At 57.6% G+C, this 22926-nt stretch overlaps 1 protein-coding gene across 1 annotated transcript in view; it reads left to right on the top strand.

Moving 5' to 3' along the window:
• Positions 1-22144, top strand: part of LOC134363734 (maestro heat-like repeat family member 5) — a 29433-nt gene extending 7289 nt beyond the window's left edge. Inside the window, exons 12-28 of the mRNA XM_063079284.1 lie at positions 403-498; positions 1495-1599; positions 6776-7058; positions 7176-7369; positions 8127-8276; positions 8982-9133; positions 10114-10258; positions 11257-11441; positions 11711-11848; positions 12038-12149; positions 12403-12546; positions 13268-13444; positions 14573-14728; positions 16964-17086; positions 21328-21430; positions 21633-21707; positions 22047-22144. Coding sequence (XP_062935354.1) covers positions 403-498; positions 1495-1599; positions 6776-7058; positions 7176-7369; positions 8127-8276; positions 8982-9133; positions 10114-10258; positions 11257-11441; positions 11711-11848; positions 12038-12149; positions 12403-12546; positions 13268-13444; positions 14573-14728; positions 16964-17086; positions 21328-21430; positions 21633-21707; positions 22047-22144 — 2436 coding nt within the window. The remainder of the gene's footprint in view (positions 1-402; positions 499-1494; positions 1600-6775; positions 7059-7175; positions 7370-8126; positions 8277-8981; positions 9134-10113; positions 10259-11256; positions 11442-11710; positions 11849-12037; positions 12150-12402; positions 12547-13267; positions 13445-14572; positions 14729-16963; positions 17087-21327; positions 21431-21632; positions 21708-22046) is intronic.
• Positions 22145-22926: the final 782 nt, after the last annotated feature.

The following is a 22926-nucleotide window of genomic DNA, read 5'->3' as shown; positions in this document are numbered from 1 at the left end:
CCAGCTTTTGCTGTCAGGGTCTGCTGCGCTGACAGACAACCCCAAAGCCTCCGGGCTCGCAGCAGCTGCATGTTTCTTGCCCTCGGGTACAGGGGCCCAGGGCCAGCCGCCTGTGTTCTGAACTCTGAGGACATCAGCCAAAAAATGTTCCCAGGGAGGATAAAGAGGGTGAAAAAGAAAGAGAGCTCAGGACCAGCCCCTGGGGACGGCAGCGATTAAGGGAAATAAGGAAGATGAGCAGCCAGAGAGTGGGCGGAAACCAGGAGGGGACAGAGAGGCCGAGGGCAGGACCTGTGGGTCCCGCTGTGACACTTGAAGCTTGCAGAGCTCGCTCACACTGGGCCCCTCCGTGGTCTGCAGGTGGCCCAGCCCTGAGGCACGGTGGCCATCTTCCTCCTGCAGGAGCTGTACAGGAAGACCGCGCATGCCCTCGGCCTGCTGCTGCAGAGCTTCGTCTCTGAGAATGAGAGCTTGGACGAGGTCTGCTTCCTCCTGCAGGTGGGGCTCGGGGAGGGCTCCCGGTCCGGGTCTGCCCAGGGTGGGCGCCACACGTGAAGGAAGTGCCGAGAGGGCTAGGCTGGGAGGTGTAGTCTGTGCCACAGACCAAGTGCCCCGTAGGCTGCGCAGCCTAGGCCTTTCGACTCTCGTAAGGACTGAGGTGGGTACTACAGAAGAGCCACGCACCCTGCCAAGGACAAGCATGCCCCACTGACCTCACCATCTGGTGTCACTGCGGGCAGCTGGGCCCACTCTGTGGGGAAGCCTCACCCTGCTGTGGTGTGGGGAGGTGCTGGAGGGCCAGCGGGTCAGCCAGTCTGCTTAGGTCCTCCTGCTGAGGGCTTAGTGGCACCTGTGACCCTCCCTGGGCTCTGTGCTTTGCAAGGACAGATTCTTCCAGCCCACAGGTGGGCATCCATGTCCCCATTTCACAGATAGGGAAATGGGCCTAGAGGATGGGGCTTGGCCCTGACCTCCCAGATGGCTAGAGGCAGAGAAAGGAGCCCACTAGGTCCGTGAGCCCAGGGCCTTGCTCTTACCACAACACAGCAAATGGGGAGCATGAGTCTGTCCCCAGAGGGTATCTCGAGGCTTAGAGGGAACATGTGAGGCACACATAGCAGTGTGCTGGGCACAGCAGCTGTCCTTCTCTGTCCTGAAAGGAACCTGGCCAGAGCTTGGCTGGTCTGCTCGGGAGCAGCCTGGAGCTCAGGACGGGGATGGAGACTGAAGCCACAGTGCCACCCCAGGGCCTGCAGAGAGGCCAGCTGGGACTGAGGGTGGAGACAGGCCTCGGAGAGAGGGTGGCTGAGGGAGGCTGGGCTACTCGGGGACCAAACCTCTCAGGTGTTAAAGGGTTTCTTCTAGTTCGAGGTTGTGCCAAGCTGACTATTCCCACCACACGCACTACAGGCCAGAGGCTGACGTCGACTCTAGTGCTAGCCACAGGGTGGGCCCCGGGTGGCCGGTCCTCAGGCGCTCCCCTCTCTGTGGCAGCACACAGAACACTGGCTGAGGTCGGACAAGAGCCATGAGTGCCAGCGGGCCGTGCAGTCCATCTCCCAGCTCCTGCAGTACGTGGTGGACTTTCTGCACATCACTGTGAGTCCCCGGCACCCCACCACGCTCGGGGAGGGACGGGGCCAGGCAGCCGCTGCAGGAAGGACCAGGGAGCGCTGGTGACCATGACGCCCCCTCCTGGCAGCGCTCACTGGTTGTCGCAGTCGATATCCACTGAGCCTCTGTGAGGTGCTGGATTCTGTGCGGAACAAGAAGATGGTCTCTGCCCCCAGCCCTAGGAAACCTCCAGCCCCAGGGCTGTGGTTGCAATTCACATAGGGTGGTCGGTGGTCGGTGGTCGGAGCGAGTCTGGATAGGAAGGCTACATGGGAGCAAGCCCTTGAAGGAGGACGCAGAGGAAGCCGGGGGCTACTGGGAGAAAAGCAGTCTGAGGGAAGAGCCCGAGCCCAGGACAGGCAGCCGCATGGGGCAGGGACCCGGGACAGCCAGAACAGCCCTGAAAACGGAGAACTAAGGTGGAAGAGTGTAAACACATCAACAGAAAAGCACAGGGGTGAAAACAGGCCCCCACTGAAACAGTCATTGGATTTTCAACAGAGGCGCCAAAGCTCTAGATGGGGCGAGAAAGTCCTTTAAGCAAAAGTGCTGGAACAGGAGTGCTCCACACGGGGGAGAGAACCTCACTCTGTCTCCCACCAAAACCAAGAATAATTCGAGATGGACCACAGAGCTGAACATAAAAATTAACACCATAAAGTTTCTACGAGAAAACCCAGATTATCTTTACAAACTTGGGATAGGCAAAGATTTCCTAGATAGACTGCAGACGGCAATAACTGTAAACAAAATATGGATAAAGTGGACTTCACTGAAACTAGAAACTTCTGTGCATCCAAAGACACTGTTAAGGGAATCCAGAGTCAAGACACAGACTGGGAGAGAATATTTGCACTGCATATATCTGACGAAGGACTCGCATTCAGAAGATATAACGAACTCCTGCACCTCAATAAAAAGATAACCCAGTTTTTAAAACAGGCAAAAGGGCTGGCCCGCGGCTCGCTTGCAAGAGTGTGGTGCTGATAACAGCAAGGCCACGGGTTCGGATCCCTGTATAGGGATGGCCGGTTAGCTCACTTGGGAGAGCGTGGTGCTGACAACACCAAGTCAAGGGTTAAGATCCCCTTACCGGTCATCTTTTTAAATAATAAATAAATAAATAAATAAAAATAAATAAAACAGGCAAAAGACTTTTTTTTTTTTTTTTTCGTGACCAGTACTCAGCCAGTGAGCACACCGGCCATCCCTATATAGGATCCGAACCCGCGGCCAGAGTGTCACCACGCTCCCAGCACCGCACTCTCCCGAGTGTGCCACGGGCTCGGCCCGTAGGCAAAAGACTTAAACAGGGATTTTACAAAGCACATGAAAACGAATGTGCTCAACGTAGTGTCCTAAAGGAAACAAATTAAAACCACAATGAGATATCCCCACTGTACTCATCTGTTTCTGTTGCTTATAACATAAATACCTGGAATTGTGTGATTTATAAAGAAAATGAAATTTATTTCTTATAGTTTCTGAGGCTAGGAAGTCCAAAGTCCAGGGAACACATCTGGTGAAGGCCTTGGTGGTGGTGACAGTGACAGCAGGGTATGACATTGCAAAATGGTGGAGCAGAGAGAGACCAACCTCTTCCTTCACTCTCTTTTTAAAGCCCTCAGAACCACGCCCCTGACCACCATTATTAATCCATTCACTACTGCACGGTCCTACGATCCAATCACCTCTTCAAGGCCCTAGGATTTCTCACCCTTAACAGTCACAGTGGGGATTAACTTCTGGGAGGACATTCAACCCAAGGCAACCACACACCTGCTGGAAGGGTAAAATTAAAACGACTGAAAATACCGAGAGCTGGCAGGGTGTGGAGCAACAAGAAATGTCACACATTGCTGGTGGGAGCATAAGATGGCAAAACCACTTGGGAGAGCTTTCAGCAGCTTCTTTTAAAGTTGAACACGTGTATATCCTACAGCCACACAGTTCCACTCCTAGACATTTACCCCGGAGAAATGAAAACACACATCCATAGAAAGACTCATGCCAGAATTTGTGTGATGGATTTATTCATAATAGCCCCAAACTGCAGGCACCCCACACGTCCATCAGCAGAAGAGCACACAGGCTCATCGTGGGGTCTGCACAATGAAGTGCCCAGCAGCAATGAAGAGCAAGGGAGCGCATGGATGGACCCCACGATGTGTGCAGCCAAGAAGCCAGGCTCAGCGGACACACGCTGTGATTCCGTCACGTGACGCACAATCACAAGCAAAACTGATTGGAAAAGCAATGGCTTCTGGGCAGGCAGGACTCACCGTGAGGCAGCCCAAGCCGACTTTCCGAGGTAATGGGAATAGTCTCTATCTTGGTAAAGGCAGGAATTATACAGATCTGTCCAGTTGTCCAAACTCACTGAATTGTGCACTTATTGATTTGATTATTTCACTGTATGTAAGTTTTACCTTAAATAACAAGCACTGTAAACAAATACTTTAAACAAATTCAGTAGTTTGGTTTTGCAGTGATATTGATTTGCAGCTCTGAAACTTACATTTTAAACGTACAAATGAGGAAATATATTGAGGGCATGGAAGTCAGGTGCCTTCCTGTTGGAAAAGTTGCAAATACAGAAAAGGGTTAAGATTAAAATCTGCCCGTGGTTTTGTATTGGAGTTAGAGACATCAGTTTGAACTCACCATTTTTAATCTACACAGATGGAGTTATGTACATATAGACTTAAATATAGCTGTAGTTCTTCTGTATGTGTGTGTGTGGTGTTGGAGAGAGGGCAGAGATGGGTATAGGTTCTGGGAATAGTTTGCAGGCAGAGCCAAGAGGAAGTTCTGATAACTCCACAGATTTCAGCCTGTGCAGCTGAAAAGACTGAGTTGGCGCCACCCGGGAGGGGCGATGTCTGCCACTGCAGCATGTTTGTTGGAGTGGGGGATGGGGAGCAGATCAGGTCTTTTGCAGGCTTGTTGGGCATGAGATGTCCAAGAGACAAGCAAGCCTGGATCCTGAGCAGACAGGTGGACGGGCCAGTCTGCAGGTGAGTGGTCAGGCTCAGCCTGAGGAGGTAAACTTATCTGGGAGGCAAGTTGAACTTTTCGAAAAGGCATCCAATATAGATTTGTCGAAGGGATAAACTCATGAATAAAAAGAAAGGCTTGAGAACATCAGTAACTGAGAAAGGTGTCCCAGGGGCTTTCGCTTCATTCCCCAAAGCTGAGGAAGCAGATCCCACATCCTCACGTGAACAGCCATGCCACACACATGTCCTCGTGGGGAGGAAAATCCCAGGTGATCACAGCGCGCATTGGAGTGTGTCCTCCCACCCAGAACACAGACCTGCTCTGTGTCCACTGCTCTGTGCACTCGATTCAAACTCAGCCCAGCCCCACACCCTTAATTTTAGCCTACCTTGGCCCAGCCTCAGGGCAGCTTGCTGCCCAGGTCTAAACCTCACTTTGGCACACAAGCAGTTCTCGCCTATGTCAAGCTCCAACTGCATAAACTCCCCAGGTCTCCAAGGCTGGACATTAGAGGCAATGCTGCAGAAGTCACCCCTCACCCTCCACCCTTTGGTTGTGAAGAGTGCAAGAGGCATACAGTACAATTTTTTATATTACTTTAACTGAAGTAAAATTTGCATATGGTAAAATGAAAAAATTTAAGTGGACAGCTCAGTGACTTTTAAAAACTATAAATGTATCAAGAGTGACAACATTTCTAGCATCTCAGAAAGTTCCCTCGTACCTTTCTCCAGTCACTACCCACCACCTCCCCACCCCCGCTCCACTGCGGTAGCTGCTGTCAGTCTTGCCTCCCGGTGTAAGCAACTACAAAATGGGTCAGAACACAGGCAGCACAGGACTGTAAAGCTAGAGGAAGGAGAGAGGTGGGGAGGGCCATGCCAGCTTTCTGCCTGAAGGCATTGTCTGTTCTGAAGCTCTGGAAGCAGGATCCCTGATGCTGCTGAGCTGAAGAGACAGAGATGGAAGCTCAGGGATTCGGAGGGAGCTGGAATCTGAGGGTGAGTCCTGGAGAGAAAGCGGTTGTGCAGAAAAGGAGCTCCAGGTTGAACAGCTTCCTTGAACAGCCCATAAAGGCCAGGCCTTAGGAATAGGGGTATTCCAGTCCCAGAGTGAAGGCTGCTCTCAATCTGCCCTAACGAAAACTTAAGGCCAAGCCTCAAAAGGATCAATTGAGTGCCTATTGGAATAAAATTCAACAGAACACTCACAATGTCCAGCATACAATAAAAAATTACTTGACATGGTGAAGAGGCAGGAAAATTCACTCAGAATCAGGAGAGAAACTATTTAGCAGAAGTAGACCTATAAATGACAGAAATGATGGAACTCAAAACTTTAAGACAGCTATTATAAACATATTCAAAACTTTAAAGGAAAACATAAACATAATAAAATAGACATGAAATGTCAATAGATAAATGGTGACTGTTCGAAAGAAAGAAACCAAGTGAAAATTCTAGAACTGCAAACAAAATACAGTACCTGAAATGAAAAAGCCACTGGATGTTCTTACTAGAAGATCAGACACTGCAGAAGAAAATACTAGTGAACTTGAAGACAGGACAATAGAGCCCATTGAAACCAAAGCACACAGAGGAAAAAGAAAAGCAGAGAAAAAAATAGCCAAAGCCACAGTGACTTGTGGAACAATATCACGTACAGATGGAGTCCCAGAAGAAGAGAGGGGATTGGGACAGAAAGAAATAGCTGAAAATACAATGGATGAGAGTTTTCAAATTTGATGAAAAGTGTAAATCCACTGATCCAAGAATATCAAAGAACCCCACGCAGGATAAACACAAAGAAAACCACACACACCAAGGCATGTCAAAATCAAAATGGCTGAAAAACCATGATGAATTCAAAAGAACCATACAGCAGCCAGGAGAACTACAAGCACGCACGTGTGCGTCGAGGGAAATGACCACGGGCACACCGCCAGCTTCTCACCGTGCACAGTGGAAACGCCCCCTCTGACAGACGAGGGGACCAAGGCCAGAGAGGTGAAGGGCTTTCCCGGAGCTGGGCGGAGAGCCCTGTTCAGAGGCTCAGGAGTGGACTGGAAGAGCCCGAAAGCTGGAGGGCCTGGGACAGCAGAAGCCCCCGAGAAGCCGGGCGTGGCTCTGCTCACCCCCCTGCCCTGTCCCCCCATCCCCAGGAAGAGGCCACACCCTCCATGCTGGGCCACCAGATAGGCCTGCTGACTCTGCTGTGGCAGGACAAGGACGGGGTCACCCGGGATCTCTCCCGCCGCTGCGTCTTCCTCCTCCTCCAGCTTCTGGCTCAGCAGAAGGGTGAGCTGGGCACGGGGGAGCAGGGGGCAGAGCCTGGACCCGGCTCCTCGGCTCCTGGGTCCCCTGCCTCGCTCCTGGCCTGTGAGTTGGGGCAGTACTGCCGGAGGAGCGTGTCACCTCCCCAGGCCAAAGTAGCTCCTCCTGACCGTGAGTCTCACAACAGGGAGGACGGTGGGATTCATGCACCTGAACAAAACAAAGCATTTTGAAGGAAGGGCCTCCAGGGCACGGGAGGCGAACGTGAGGCTCCACGATGTGGTGAAGGTGAGGCCTCAGCGCGGGGCGGGCAGGGCTGGCGGCCGGGGGGGCGCCCAGCAGAGCCCCCAGCCCAGCGCACAGCGGCTGAGGGAGGCCCCGGGCGCCTGCGCAGGGAGCAGCTGGGCTCCCCTCAGAAACCCACCGCTGCAGCTTCCCCCAGCTTGCCCCGGACGTGGGCCCGGGCCCGTTCAGGACCGCTGGTCCCCAGGCTCCCACTGGCATCTCCAGAGCCTCCCTCGGGGTCTCTCCCTCCTCTGGCCTCTCCGCTGTCACGAGGCTGACAGCTTGTCTCGCTTTGCTGGGGACCATCCTTCCCCTAAGGTCTCAGCCCTTCCTCTCAGTCCCTGCCAGCCAGGATGGCTTCTCCCTTCTCCGCCCTCCCTGACCCACCTCCCCACACGCTTCCTTCCCAGGCTCGGCCCTCCCGTCGACTGGGATTGAGGGATTGGGCTTGAGTCCAAGCTCCGCCCCTAACTGGCTGTGCCTCAGTTTTCCCACATTCCAAGTGAGGGTCACTTAGGCCTGAGATCCTGCCTGCTGCTGGGACAGGCTGTGATAGAAGCAGTGACACCTTCGTGCAGACCGAGTCCCCTGAGGAGCCCTGGGTTTAGAAGCCTGTTGCCGGGAGGGTGTGTTCTCAGGGGAAGTGAGGAGGGAAGCCAGGTGGGGCAAGGAAGGAGCTTGGCCAGAGGTGTCTCAAGCCCGGCCCCCAGAGAGCCACGAACTGTGTGCAAAGCGGGGGCTAGTCACTGCTTGCGGAGTGGGCGTGGGGGGCATCCTGGCGCAAGCTGCTCACTCCCACTGTCCCTAGGGCAGCTCTCCTGAGAAGGGGTGCTGTGTGCCTGGCTTAGGGAGGGGGGTGGTTGGGGCAGGGGCAGTGTCGAGGCAGGGCAGGCCCTTCCCAGGTTCCCAAGGTCTGGGCACATGGTATTCATCTGTCTCTGCTCTCTGGCGCAGGCCTTCGACAAGAACCTGACCGTGGCCCAGCAGACACAGCTGGTCCTCACGCTCCAGCACAGCCTGTGCAGCCACAGCCAGCCACGCCGCGACCTGGCCTCGCAGCTCCTCCTGATGATCTTCGAGGGGCCCGGCCTCAAGACCGAGCAGGTGGGGCTGGGCACCGAGGCCCGCTCAGGGTGGGCACCTCCCTGTAGGCACCAGGAGGGGAGAGCAGGGCAGCTGCACACCAGGGGCTGCATGTACGGGTGTGTCCTGTGTGCCTGCAGGTGTGCATGCCCATGTGCACATGCCCACACACCACACCTCTTTACACTGATCACCCTGGGACCCCCAACCCTGGCAGCCCATGAGAGGGGGGGTCCTGAGGGTGCTTCAGGCCCACGGCCCTGCCTCCAGCTTCCTCTGCCTATTGTGGGGCAACCAGGCCAGGCAGCAGGTGTGGCAGGTTTAGGCCCTCACCTCCCCCTGTCCTGCTGGCAGAGCAACAAAGCCACTCCCTGGCTTGGGATCTAAGTACCCCTCAGTCTGGCTCTGCCAACTCAGTTCACGAGCCACCCTGGACACAGATGTTGCAGAGGCTGCCAGGCTGACCCACGTAGGTGCTCCATCAGGCTCAACCACATGGGCCCCTCCAGGCTTGTCATTCCCGTCTTCATGGGAACAAGCAGGAGGTGAGGGGTACAAACGACTGGGCGTGGCACAAGCATGAGGCCTGGAGCTGGGTCCCACCAGGGATCTGCACGGGGGTCCCTCTGTAGCTGAAGAGATCAGTTGAGCTCTTGGAGCAGGTGGCCCCCTGGCCTGAGCAGGGGCCTGCCTGAGGCACTGTCCAACTCTTCCCTCCCGGCTCAGGTGGCCGAGGTCCTGCATAGCCTGTTCCGGGAGCTGCCGGGCATCACCTTCAGTAACATGCAGGCCATGATGAAGGCCATGACGGCTCTGGGGACCCAGCACACCCAGGAGACAGTTGAGGTGGTCCTGTCCTTGTGTCCCCCCTCGGAGAGGTAGGGTCCTGCCCAGCCCACACACCCAAAGGTGGACATCTGTCCATCAGCGTCCATGCACCCTCCCAGTCCGTAGATGCTTTCTGTACACAGACTCAGTTCCAGGCTGTGAGAAGGCAGAAAGGCCTAAGAGCACCCACCAGACTCAGCCCTCATTCCTGGACTCCAGATCCAGGGCCAGCAATGTCCCCCAAAGATGTCCTAGGCTGAGGGGGTTAAGGCTGGGGCTCCAGCAGTCTCAGCTCGGGAGCATCCCTCAGACTCAGAGAGTCCCTGAGGCCAACTTGCTGTCCCAGAGCCCCAGGCATGTACAACTCCAGCCGCCCTTCTGGGTGACACTGGGTTTCCAAGCTGCATCCTGTGGATGGTAACACCTTGCTATTCACACCCCGGCCCAAGGAGCAGCAGCAACATCAGCATCATCCAGAGCTTGTTAGAAATGCAGTCATGGGCCCTGCCTGGGCCTGCTGGGTCGGAAGCTGCAGCCCCAAGTGCTGTGTGAACACTTTGCAGTCTGAGAGGTGCTGGGGACATCGAGCCCTCCTGGGGCTGCACAGCCATTGACAGGGAGCACGGTGTGACCAGAGATTAGTGAGCTATGCCCACGTGGTTCCTGGCTCTGCCAGGCTCTCTCTTGTTCTTGGACTTCCAAGTGGAGACAGGCTGAGGAGTGCAGTGGTTTGCTTGGGGTACATGGCGAGGGGGGTGTGAGGTTGGAGTGAGTGTGAGTGTCAGGGAAAACTAGCCTTGCTCAGAGCTTCTGGGGGGAACCCAAGCCCCGCTGGCCATCAGAGCACAGCCTCCGGGACCCCTCCCCAGATGGAGGGATCACCAGTCCTGCAGGTCCTGGCCACCTCCACTCTAATGTGCCCAGCAATCCACTCTGCTGATGGCCTGCCACGCAGCAGGTCCTGCTGGCCATCTGCCCACCCACCCAGCATGGCCAGCCAGCAGGTGGCATGGGACCCTTGTCTCCCCAGGCGGATCCTACCCCTGTGGAAGGCCCTGGCCTCCAACAACCGGCTGGCCCGCAAGGTCATCACTCTGCTCTACATGAAGCTGAAGCTGCGGCCCCCCGGGGACCTCATCAGGTCCATGCAGCATACTCAGCTCACCTCCCTGCTGGTGAGCAGCGCCCGTGCCCCGCACCTGTGCCCCTGGGAGACACCCCTGCCCCGTATCCCCACCTGGGTGACCCTCTGCATCAGCATCATCATTTGGGGACCACATGGGATCTCAGGGTGATCCCATGCCATTGCCATCATGTGCCTGACCCTCATGGCCGTTGTCACAGCTTGTGACTGCACATTCGCAGGTGGGCACTGCATTGCCCTGTTCACCAGGAGTCCCTGCCCCTGCACACATCAGGCCCACCAGTTACCTGGCGCATTAGCTGACTGGCAGCCTCCGCACAGGCCTCCGCTGTGGTCACTAGTGCCCATCCCTCCACGAGAATGCCCTGCTTGGCACGTCCTGCCAGACAGGAACGCTAAGCGTCACACACACTCACAGGAAGGGGTTAGTGGGGGTCTGTTAGCAAACAGTGGAGAGGCCGGGCTGCCCTCCTAGGACTCCCAGTCAGTGAATAACACAGTGTCTCGACCTGTCGGGATGACAAAAACGGGCAGAGCAAAGGGCGTGGAGAGGCTGTTGGGCTTGCTCGCAGCTGGCAGGAAGCAGCAAGGGCGGGTGTGGGGCGAAGATGGTCTGGGGTGGCGGGTGGTCTGGGAAGGGCCTCCTCACCGGCAGGACACCCACAGTGAGCAGGTGAGGCCCAGGCAGAAGGTCGCCTGAGGACGGAGTAGAGCCAGGGAAAAGGAGGCCAGCTGTGTGAGTGGCCAGCAGAGACGAAGCCAGGAGCTCAGGGGCCCGGCCCTGGGGCAGGACGGGGGCTGGGCGAGGCCAGCCTCTCAGGCCCTGCCTCAAGGCTGCTGCAGGAGTGGGGTGGGAGCCCATCCAGGTCCAGCCAGAAGTGGCCAAGAGCTCTAGAAGCTGAATCCCACGGTGGGGCCAGGCCTAGGCAGCGGGGCCCTGGGGACAGAGTGACCATGTGGAGTGTGGTTGCTACTCCCCCCTACCCCACTCACTGGGTGCCATCTGGGCCCTGCTCTGTCCCGCTGCAGGCCCTGGGCACCATTTATGAGCTGCTCTACACCCAGGAGTGCAAGCCCGCAGTCCACTGGGCCTTTGCAGGGATCCTCCTGGGTCTACTTACACAGCTCCACTACCTGTTTGAGCTGGGCATGGTTGAGGGCATCTCGGACTACCAGGAAGACGTCCTAGAAATGAAGCCCCTCAGCCCCTTCAGGTGAGCCATTCTCAGGACTCCTCCCCACCCCTCCTCCTGGCTCCTCCCACACCCCCACAGAGCCTCTGCTGGGCAACACGCCCTGGGCTAGGTAAATGCTAGGGACCCAGAAAGGAATGGGGACTCACAGCCCAGGCTGGAGGAGAGGGGACAGAGCATCCACCCGCTGTCAGGAGTGGGCTCCTGAGCGAGGGGACACCAGGTCTCAGGTGGGGAATGAGCCCCTTGCCTTGACTCCACCTCCCCCAAATGACCCTCCATTGCCCCAGGACGTGCCTGGAAGCCCTGAAGGGCCTCTTCTGGACCACCAACTACTGGGAGGTGTTCGCCTACCTCAAGCTGCTGCAGGGCTGGGAGCTCTTTGAGCACCTGGAAACCTACACAGAGGGAGTGACCCTCTTGGCCCGGTGAGCACTAGCCTGGGTGCCCTCTGCCTGCAAAGGGCTGCAGATAGTTAGCAGCCCAGGCCACACCCTGATGGGGCACCCGATGCCAGACTTAGTTGCCAGGATCAGCTCCCTAAGTTATTGAGGACTGCAGGGGAAGGGGATAAGGGGGACCTTTGGGACCCTGTGCCTGCCTCTTCCCTCTGACAGGGCCATGGCCTACTATGACTGTGAGGTCAAGGCTGTCTTGGGGCAGGCAGTCATCTCCATGAAGAGCAGCGAGGAGCGGGACAACGTCGTGGCCATTCTTGTCATCACGGAGGTCAGCCTCTCCCCAGTCCCGCCCATCCTTGCTCCTCACCAGTGCCCCTGCCCCTTGGGAAGAAGGTCTGAGAGCTGGACTGGCTTTCCATCCTCCAATATGAAAGCGTCCTAACTCCCGCCTTGCACGTCGGATCTGCCAGCTGTCTGGAAGTGCTTCCTTCCATCTAGCCCCCAATCTCATGCTGCAGCACGGCCGATTTTCCCTGGAAGCCTCAGGTGACTGGTGGGCTGACTCTGCCCACCCTGCCCAGTTTCTCAACAGCCCAGTGGTCTCCCAGCACGTGTCTCGGAGAAGAATGGACAAGTTCCTGAGCCTGGGTCTGCACAACCCCAACCAGCTCGTGCGGGCCATGAGCCTGACAGGCCTCAGCAGTGCCCTGATGCACCCTGAGAAGGTGAGAGGGGGAGGATGCGGGGACCTCTGGAGGAGATGCCCACTTCAAATCTTAGGAAGGCTACAGGGAGGAGAGGGCATTTGAAAAGAGCCTTCCTGGTAGGTGTGGCCTTGGAAGGGGTTGATGGGGAGGGCAAGTCAGGCCTGGGGACAGAAGGCAGCAGAGTTTGGGAGACCCTGCTGCTGTGCAAAGGGCTGGGGTTCTGGACTGTCTGAGCTGGAGGGAGCTCTGAGATTGGTGACTTTGGTCCCCTTTCCGGGTAGGAGTCCCTTACGTGGCAGCATCTCTCAGATTCTTTGTTCATGTTCCACACGGCCTGGAGGACTCACCCCTGCTGGAAAGCGGGTGTCCTTCCTCCACTGCGCTGTGGGCCTCCCAGAACACATTGTCCCCTCATGACGCCGACTGAGGGCTAGGACTGAGGTCCCCAGCTTTGCTCCTCAGATAAACTGCCGTGGTTTTATCCATTTCCCTGGCCAGTGAGAAAGGGAGACAGGGAGTGGGCTGGGAGTGGCCTCGGTCCGGGACTCAACCCGCCTCTGTCCATCCACTCAGCAGTCACTGGTGCAGCTCTGAGCTGGGCTTGGAGATGAGCAGATACAGCACCTGCTCAGGAAGCCCAAAGCCCGCCCTGTATGGGAAAGCTTGGTGGGGGGCGACCCCAAGCGAGTGTGGGCAGAAGTGGGCAGGGATGCACGTGCAGTGGCACGGTCTCCCACAGGGGGCCCTGCTCCGGGACCAGCTGACAGGGCTGCTGGAGAGCTTCCTGAAGCCCGAGCCCAAGGACCCCTCGGGCCTCATGGAGATCCTGGGTGACATCCTGCACCGCCTGGGAGTCCAGAGAGCTGGTGTCATCAGCCTCAAGATCGCACAGCACCTGCCCCCCTTGTTTGAAGATGTGAGCGGGGACCTCCCGAGGGCCACAGACGGGTGGCGGGTGGGCCCCCTACCAGCCAGGAGCCTGTGCAGTCTCGCCCAAGCCCATCTTCCTGGGCTGTGGGTTGCTGTGCTGGGGAGATGGGGGGATGCTGACGGGCAGGGATCCTGGCCCTGGAGCCGGGCCTGCCCACACAGGAGCTCGATCTTCCGTCCTCTGGCCAAGGGCCACGCTGCCCTCGGGCTTCCCATCTCCATTCCGTGGAGCCACTGGCACTCCCCAGGGCCAGTGGGGGCTGACGAGGTCCTCCAGCCAGCGAGATGGGGCTGGGGGCTGCGGTGGGGAGAGGGCAGGGGTAGCAGTTTGTTGTTTAGAAAGACCCATGGCAGGGCATGGAGGCAGAGAAGCCTGGGGCAGGGAAAATGATTTCAGGGCTTTTGAATAAACTAGGTGAGGTAAGGGGTGAGCGGGGCTTAAGGACCCGAGGGGCCCCTCAGAGACTGGTTGTCGCTGGGGCGTGGGAGAGGGAGAGCGGGGTGAGCCCTGCCAGGCGGGTGGGTGGCAGACGCTGCAGCTCCCGGAGGTGCAGGAGAGGGCGGGGAGGTGGCTCGGGCTGCGGCGTGAGCACTGTGAGCCAGTCGCTGTTGCGGGGACTGGCCTCGGTCTTCTCCATGACCCAGGGCAAAGGCGCCGTGATTAGCCACCATTCACCCACGGTGAAACTGAGTCACACAGTGAAGGTGCTTGCCCGGGGTCATGGAGCTGGAAAGGGGCAGACCTGGCATGAGGTGCAGCTGCCAGCAGCCCCAGGCCTCCCAGGGAAACCCAAAGGAGACGAGCTGTGGGGGAGAGGCCTGCAGGAGATGGGAGGGTGGTCAGGGGCAGGGAGGCCGGGGGCACTGCAGCCCCAGATGGCGGTGAAGGAGCCATTGGAGGCAGAGGGAGGGGCCGGCTGGGGCTGGGGGTGCCTGGTGGGCAGGGTTGTGGGCTCAGGGGCGCCGGCTGGCCCCAGCCAAAGGGGCCGGAATCAGGACAAGCACTTGGCTCCTGGAGCCTCTGGGCAGGAGGAGTGGGAGATGGGCTGTGGCCGGAGAGGCTGCGTGGGGGTGGATGGGCCACTGCCTGAGGGCCGGCCTGCCATCTCCCCAGGAGAGGGAAGAGGTGCGCGGAGGAGCCATCTTTCTGTTCGGACATGTCATCCACGGTGGAGGCAAGAGGTTCCAGCAGGCGCTCAAAACCATCGCCTCCCAGGTCCTGGTGCCTCTGCTCTTCCACCTGGTTGACCCTTGCCCTGGAGTGGTCAAGGTGAGTGGGCTCGGGCTGCACTAGGCTGGCCGGGGGGCGGGCGTGGGAGGAGCCCCCACTGGCAGGGCCGGTCAGGCAGCTCAGGAGCCTGCACCCCGGGGAGCAGAGGCCAGAGCGAGGCTGCTGTCCTGGAGGTACAGGTAGTGAGGGCTGGGCCTGACCAGGCAGGCAAATGGGCAGATGGAGAAAGGAGAGGACTTGTCCAGGTGGTGCTTCCTGCAGCCACCTGCCTCCAGGTCCTCCACCCCGACCCTGCTCCATAGACCAGGACGTGGGGACCTCCACTGGCTTCAGAGCCCCCCAAATGCACCCCCCAAGCCTGGGGAGCCTGGCATCCAGGGTCCTTCTCCTGCCTCCATTCTCCCCTCCTGGGACCCGTGTGCAGACCATGCCCTCTGCGACAGTGCCCACCACACCCTGTCTGTCCGATGCCCCAGCCTGGAGGGGACCCTGTTTAATTCCCACAGAGGATCTGCAGGGTGGCCCTGGAACTGCAGCACTGGACTGTGGCCATGTCACACGGGCCCCAGGTTCCACTGGTATGCCTTTGTGAGGTGCCCCTTCTCACCTCTGTATGGATACCTGCTTGTAACTGGAGACTTGGCCTGGTGCCACTTCTCAGGGAGACCTTGCAGCCTGCACCCCACACCCACAGGCCAAGCAATGTCCCTGATGGCCGTGGGTGCCCACTCTCTGTGTAGACCACTACTCCAGCATTAGCCTCAGAGCCTGTCCCCACCATCATCCCTGGCTTCTTCCTGCCCTCCCCCCACCCCCACTACCCCTTCTTGAGCTCTCAGGGAAACCCTAGAATTCTCGTTTCTTCCTCACATACTGGCTTACCTCAGTCTCAGGCTCCCTTCCTGCTGGTGCCCCAGATCCATCAAACCTAAGGGCCCTGTGGACACTCCACTGGGCTAAAAGAGGGTCTGCCTCACGGCTGTGTCTGTAACACCAGCCCCAGCCCAGAGCCAGCACCAAAAGTGGCTGAGTGAGTGTGGGGCGGAGTAAAGGGATGGATGGAAGGACACGTGGACGATGGAGGGGTGGATGGACACAAGGATGATTGAGGGGAGGGTGGATGGATGATGGATGGACACATGGACGATGGAGGGGTGGATGGATGGATGATGGATGGACATGTGGACGATGGAGGGGTGGATGGATGGATGATAGATGGACACGTGGACGATGGAGGGGTGGATGAATGGATGATGGATGGACACGTGGATGATGGAGGGGTTCATGGATGGAAGACCAGTATAGGACAGGATGTGACAATGTGAGAGACTGAGGGGTACAGGCTAGGTCTAGGAGGAAGGCAGGGCGGAGGTCACCAGGGCAGGCTGCTGGGGTATGGTGGCGTCTCTGTAGGCGTCAGAAACTGCAGAGTCTGAAGATGAGCTACTCAGAGGCCAAGGTCCACCCAGGGAGGGAGGGCCATGCATTCTATGAGCATTGGGCAAAGGCGGTAAGGTGAAGCTGGGCGTGGCCTCGCTGGGGACAAGAGAGTGCTACCGTGTCCCCCCCAGTCAGCAAAGGAGGGAGAGTCCAGGCCCACAGGCTGAGCGGTTAGAGACAGACATTTATGGTCTCACAGTTCTGGAGCTGGAAGTCCAAGATCCAGCTGTGACAAGGCGGTTCTTCCCAAGGCCTCTCTCCTTGGTGTGCAGACAGCGTTTTCTCCGTGTCCTCACTTGGTTGTCCCTGTGTGTGTCTGAGTCCTAATTCTTCTTATGAGGACACCTGTCAGACTGGATTAGGGCCAACCCATATGACCTAAATTTAACTAAATTATCTCTGTAAAGGCCCTACCTGCAAATACAGTCCTATGCTGAGGTCCTGGGGATTAGGGCTTCAACATATGGATTTGCAGGGGGATGTTCCAAGAGCATCCTAAGACCAGGGGCTCATGGCTGTTGGGTGCTGGTGAGCAGCTGGTCCCTTCCTCGGATGTCTGTATCTTGTCCATCTGGCCCTTGAGAGAGGCCTCAGGGTGGGAAAGGAGGCCTGGCAGCCAGGGTGAGTATGAATCAGGGCAGGACACCTGTGCACTTCAGGAGTCACCTCTGTCTCTGGCGGTCACAGCCGCCCCCGTCTAGGGCACAGACCATAGGGCCAGGGACCCTCAGTGCCCCCTGGACAGCATGGCTGCAGAGGCCTGCTCCGCTTTGGGTCTGCCGGGGAGGGGGAGGTAGGGGCATGCGGGGCGACCCCTCTCTGCTGTGCCCCCAGAAGACCAAGTTCACCTTCCTGCGCTGTGCCATCCTGCTGCGGTGGGAGTTCCGGAAGGAGCTGTTCAGCAAGTTGGCGTGGGGCCACGGGCTGGGCGCCGAGAATGACGTCTTCGTCTACATGGTGAGAAGTGGGGGTGGGGACAGAAGGCTGTGAGCAGACACCCCAGCTCTGACGGGTGTCCTGCGGGGGGATGGGGCAGGGCTAGGGTGCCCTTGGTGGCATTCGATCTCCATCCTGAGGGTGTTTATGAAGTGACTCGAACCCCAGGGAGGGAAGCATTTGCTCCCAGCAGTGGAGCTCTAGCCCTCACAGCAGGCCCTGGGGGAGACCCCCCATCGTGTGCCTGCAACTGTGTCTCTGGGCCACAGCACCCGCTGGGGCCCCAGTACAGACAGGAGGAGGCCCTGTACTTCCCGGGACCCTCGGGAAGAGCCAGGCCTGGACGGCGCAGACATTCCTGGCTCCTGCTGTCAGATGAGACAGAGATGAATGCGGAGGGGTGGACAGGACACGCCACACCTCTGCTTTCTAGCAGGCAGTTCAGTTTCTGCCTCCAGTCTCTCCTCCTGTCCTGTGACTAGGAGCCTCGCCCGGGCTGTCGAGACGGCAGTTCTGGGCTCTTAAGCAGGGCTGCATTGCAGGCGGGCAAAGCCAACCTGTCCTCAGCTGGGCCCCCGAGCCCGGCCACTGCCCATCACCTCTGCTGGCCCCCTCTGCCCGGCACTGCAGCCTCTGGGATATGTCCTCCCTGTTCATGTGCTTTAAGAGGCCACTGCGCTTCGTAAGGGCTGGGGCTCTGGGGAAGACGAAGGGCAGGGAGACTTGCCATAGCTTGTATCTTGTCCCTACCACCTCCCTCCTCCGAGTGGTCGAAGGGCAGAGCAGCCAGCTGCCTGAGTGGAGGGAGGCAAGTGTGGAAGGAGGAACCTGGTGGAAACCGCCTGCTACGGTCCAGCCACCGTGCGCCCAGCTCTCCCCAGGAGGCCGTGCACCGTGGACAGGAGCAGTCCAGGGGAGCTTCCTGGAGGAGGCAGGGCGGGGGAGGGCAGGGGTGGGGCAGAAGTTTCCTGAGAGGGTGGAGGGGGCTCCTCCGTGGTGGGGGAGGTGAGGATCTGTCTGGGCAAAGGCTGGCAGGGAGAGGGACGTTTAGGAAACATGGCAGCAAGGACAAGCCCACCTCAGGCTGGCCTGCCCTGGCACGTGGCACGTGGCATCAGGGGCCAGCTCCAGTCAGGGCTGCTCGGCTGTGGGTTGCCTGTTCAGACCCTTCCCCCATTTCCCTGTGGGCTGTTGGTCTTTTGCATGGGAATGTTCATGCACCCCGTGTGGGTCCTGGGGCAGTCGCTGTGTGGCAGATGTGTTTGCTGCGTTAGTGACTCATGCCCTCGCTTTGCTGTGGTGTCCCTGCACAGAAGCTTGCAGTTTCAACGTAGCCAATTATATTAGTTTTCTATGGTTTGTGCTGTGGGATCTTACTAAGAAGTCCCCGCTCTACGGAACAGTATTGGTATCGGGAGTGGCCTGAGAGACAGATGTGCAGAGATGGGATTTGGGGTGGGTTGGGCTGTGCCTCTGCATGTGAGTGTGGTGCTGAGCTCCATGCCCATGGGAAGTGGCACGCTGGCCACCTGCTGCATGCAGTGGCACTACGTGTTGTCAGGCTGTCCCCTGTGGTTGATGATGGTGACCACAGAGGTACGGACTTTTGGAGCCCAGGGGCTGCTGCCCTTGACTGTCACAACACGATCATGACCTTAAGTGTGCGGTGTCCATCAGGGTCTCTACAGGAGACAGGCACCATGCCGCACTTTGAGCAAGGAACATGCAATTTGAAGAGTTACTATCTGCAGCCGGGGTTTGGAACTGCAAGAGGTTGGCTAGTGAGAAGGACAGAGGACTCTAGAAGATAGAGGAATAGCAGGATTTACACATGCAACACAGCAGCACATGTAACATCATGTGATATGCGATAGCCGCTCCCCTGGGGCTGAGATAAGTGCCCAGAGAAGACACCCTCCCCCAGATAACTCGCTTGACAGCAGAATCTATGGGGTGCAGAAATCAGGACATAAGCCCTCTGAGATGCCAGGAAAGCTCACTCAGGTGTCACACGGGAGACACCCAGGTACACCATGCCCGAGGGGGCTTTGGGGCCAAGGCTGCTCCCACCTCGCAGTGCTGGCCACCATGCTCTGGGGAGCTGAGTGTGGGAGAGGTGGCCGCTGGGTGCGCAGGGCCAGAAAGCTGTGTCTGTCCCTCACTGTCTGCGGCCTGCACAAAGGAGATGCTCACAGGGCTGAGACCATCCTCACAGAGCAGGCAAAACAGGTGAATTTGGAGCTGAGAGGCAAAAAAAAAAAAAAAAAAAGAAGAAGAAGAAGAAAAGTAAAAGAAAAATTAGTAACAGGCACAACAGAAATCTCCCACATCTGTGCTGCTGGCCTCCCACATTGCTCCGGTCCCCGTGTCTTAACCTCAGTGTCACATCTCCCAGCTCTTCCCTCTCTCAGTGCTGCAATTTGGGTTTTTTCCCAGATTTGTCCCCCTCTTTTCTAACTCTATCTTTACCCATCTCCAGTTTGCTCTTAAACCAAACGCTGACTTTCCCATGCCAACAGCTCTACTTTTCTGTCTCTCTTTCTTCCTTTTGTCTGTCTGTTTCTTCCTCATAAGGTCCTGTCCTTTTCTTATGAGTTCCCATTTCCCACAAATGTAATCATTTAAGCACATACTTTGTCTCTGCTAGATAGTTCACGGATCTGAAATTCTCGGGGACCTAATCTTGCCATTGGTTGTGTTTTCTGGCCCTCACTTGTGGCGGATTTTCCCCTCATTTCTCTGTGAATCCCAAGACGACTCATTCCAGGGTGTCTTTGTATTTGCTGCTGATCTGGAACAAATTCGTGTGCTGATCTCTCAGCTCTGAGGTCCCCACAGGATGCAGCCAGTGTAAATCCAAACTAAGTCCCCAGGAGGTTGTAGGTTATCCTTCCTTAAGGTAACGCGTCTTCTCCCGGGCCGGGATAGAGACACAAGTGCTTTTGTTCTCTATGGCTGCCCTTGCAGTCTTGCTGGTCCAAGTCCAGTTCTCAGTGGGCCTGTTTTCTGCCGGGGTCCCTCTTCCTTATGAGGCTCCCCAGGGCCCAGGGCCGCCTTGGCTGTTGGGTTGGACGCCCAGCCTCAGCATGCTCAGGGTGGCCCAAGCATCAGCTCACACGCCAGGGGCTCTGGTGCTGTCCCCACACAGCTCTGCCCTCAGGGATTGCTCCTTGTTTTTAGCTGGTTCAGCTGAGGATTTTAAGAGAAATTTATTGCCAACAGATTCCTTTGTCTCGGAGGCATTCCCATGCAGGGAGAGGTACATGCACTACCATTTGTGTTTGGTTTAGTACCCAGTTTATTAATCTTATTAATTTATTAAACTGCACCTTTTAAAGCATTAAACAGCCGACATTACTCATGTTACATTTGTCCATTACTAAGGCAACTTATAAATTAAAACTTATGGATTTAACAAAGTAAGTTTCCCTGCATATTTGCATAATGATTACAAATTTATTGACACCCCTCTAAATGCTTAGCTAAAATCCTAGGTTTGAATATCAGATTCTCCCGAGTGTTTCAAGCACTGTAAATACGACGAGACATGATGTCACTGGAACTATAAGGTGACCATCTGAACTTCACTGCCTGACACTCCTGTTTCTGTCCTTCTTTTCCTCACCCCTCCTCCCGCCCTGCGCAGACCTTCCATTTGCGCACCTTCCCAAAATTGCTGTGGTTTTATCACATGCAAAGGACGCAGCTGCTGTCTCAGATGGGCACGGACTGCAGGAGCAGCTTCCCTGCCGATGCCCTGGGTAGAGTTTGCCACTGGCTGTCACTTACCCCAGGGCCCTGTCCACGGTGACTTTGCACTTACCTCACCATGCACACTTTTCTCTCAAGAGTTGATGCTGTTCCTAGGAACCTCATTTTCAAGTTTGCAGTGGCCAACTTCCCTTTCCTACTGCACAGCCGTCCTGATGCTGCAACCTGGTCTGTGACATTGTTAAACACGCCTTTGATCTGGTGATTTGTGGTATTTGAAACTCGTGGATTATGTGTTCGTTATTAGTGTTTTAAGATAGGTGGTTCTGAGCTGTCCGCTTCCCACGGCACCGCTGAGGCCGCTCAGGTCCCGGCTCCAGCCCCACCCCTCCCCACCACAGCCCTGAAGGCCGGCCCTGGCTCTAGACCCAGACGAGGTGGCTGCCCCTCATTTCCAGGCAGTGGGGGGACCTCAGGCAGAGCCAAGTCTCAGAGGCCAGGGAGCCGCATGGGCCCCGACCTGGCCACAGACACCTCCTCCCCATCCCCAGGTGGAGAGCAACTTTGGCAGCTACCACCAGTTTCTCATGCAGGCCTTAGTGTACCTGCAGAGCCCCCACCAGAGCCTGAAGCTGGCAGCCATGAAGTTCATTGGTAAGTGCTAACCCTGCGGCCCTCAGCCCCCACCTCTCTTAGGGTCTGCTCTAGAGGGGCGGTGGCTCCGGGCCCAGTGGGGTGGACAGAACCGGCCCATTGGCCAAGGCTGGCTCCCACCCCGACAAGCTCACCCGCCTCCATCAATGGGCTTGGGTCACCCCCCAGCCCCAGTGCCCACCACCTGCCCTAACTGAACCAGGGGAGATGCTGCAGGATTACTTCACTGACCTCTGCTTCTACTTGAAGAAGGGCGACGTGAGGATCCTGAGGAAACGTAAGCCGGGACCTTGGTCCTGAGCCCAGGGCTGGGCGGCTAAGAGGGAATCCTTCTGCTCCATGACACTTGAGGAGGCCCCTCTGGCCAGGTTGTGTCTCCCCGAGACTAGCCTCTTCCTTCACATTGGGGCTCAGAGGACAGGCTGTGCCCCCTCAGCTGGGGGTCCTGGGGCAGAGCTGTGACCCCTACCCCGACACACATGGAACAGGCTGCGCCTTTGTCCGACCCTCCTCGGGGCCACATCAGGCTGCCAACTCCTGGGCCTGGCGGGACGGGCCTGGGGGGCTGGGCGTCTGGGGACAGGCCATGCATGGGAACCTGTGGTCTCTGCTGCAGACTTCGAGATCCTCAAGCAGGACCAGGACCGCAGGTGCCGCAGGTTCTACCTGAGCTTCTCGGAGGACATCACGGAACTGTCTCACTTTGTGACCTGAGTTGCGGGCCCTGCGGCCGGCTCAAGTGTGTTGTCGTTCTCGTTGTTTCGTTGTGGTTGTTGCTGTTGTCGAGCTCTATCTTTATTAAATGCTGGCATGGCCTCTCAGGCTCTCCCTGCCTCTCCTCAGGCGATCAGGACGGGGCCAGGCTTCCCTTCCAAGCCAGACGACAGCTGGCTGTGGGGTCGGACAGGGCCCGGCGGCCACTCGGGGGGATGCCTCACTCGTCTGGCGAGAGCCAGGGATGTCCCGGCTGGCCCTGGACCACAGCAGAAAGCTGCCAGCGCCTCAGGTTCATCTGCGACAGCCCCGCCCCACCCCTCCCTGTCCTCAGGTGGTCCCAAGACCCTTCCCCCAGGGCCTGGAAGCCTCCCACGCATTCACCCTGGTCCAGGCTGCCCCGCCTCCCCATGTCCCTTCCATTCTCGTCCTCGACCCCAGTGAGGCCTTCTCCTCTACGTGGCCCTGCGGTTCCCTGAGGCTGGTCCTGCCTCCTGGTCTGCCCCGCCTGCCAACTGCCCTGCGGCCTTCCCCAGTCACTCACACTCAACCGGGCCCTTGCAGAGTCCCCCAGGACCCCATCTCGCCTCTCCCCAGTTTGGCTGCTTCTCCTTTGCTCTCTGAGTTCCCAGTGTCAATGTCCACCATCCACTCTGCAAAGTCCTCCCTCCTTCCCTGAGCCCAGCTTGGGGGCCCTGCAGCTGCGCCCACAGCCCCCGGTTCCCACCTGTGGCTGCTGTTGGGCAGCATGCCAGGCTCCTTGGAGAGTTCTTGACACATGG

This window comes from Cynocephalus volans, chromosome 15 (assembly GCF_027409185.1).
Source record: "Cynocephalus volans isolate mCynVol1 chromosome 15, mCynVol1.pri, whole genome shotgun sequence".
Taxonomy (NCBI): Eukaryota; Metazoa; Chordata; class Mammalia; order Dermoptera; family Cynocephalidae; genus Cynocephalus; species Cynocephalus volans.
The sequence above is the reverse complement of the archived record's forward strand: the minus strand, read 5'-3'. Positions and strand labels throughout refer to the sequence as shown.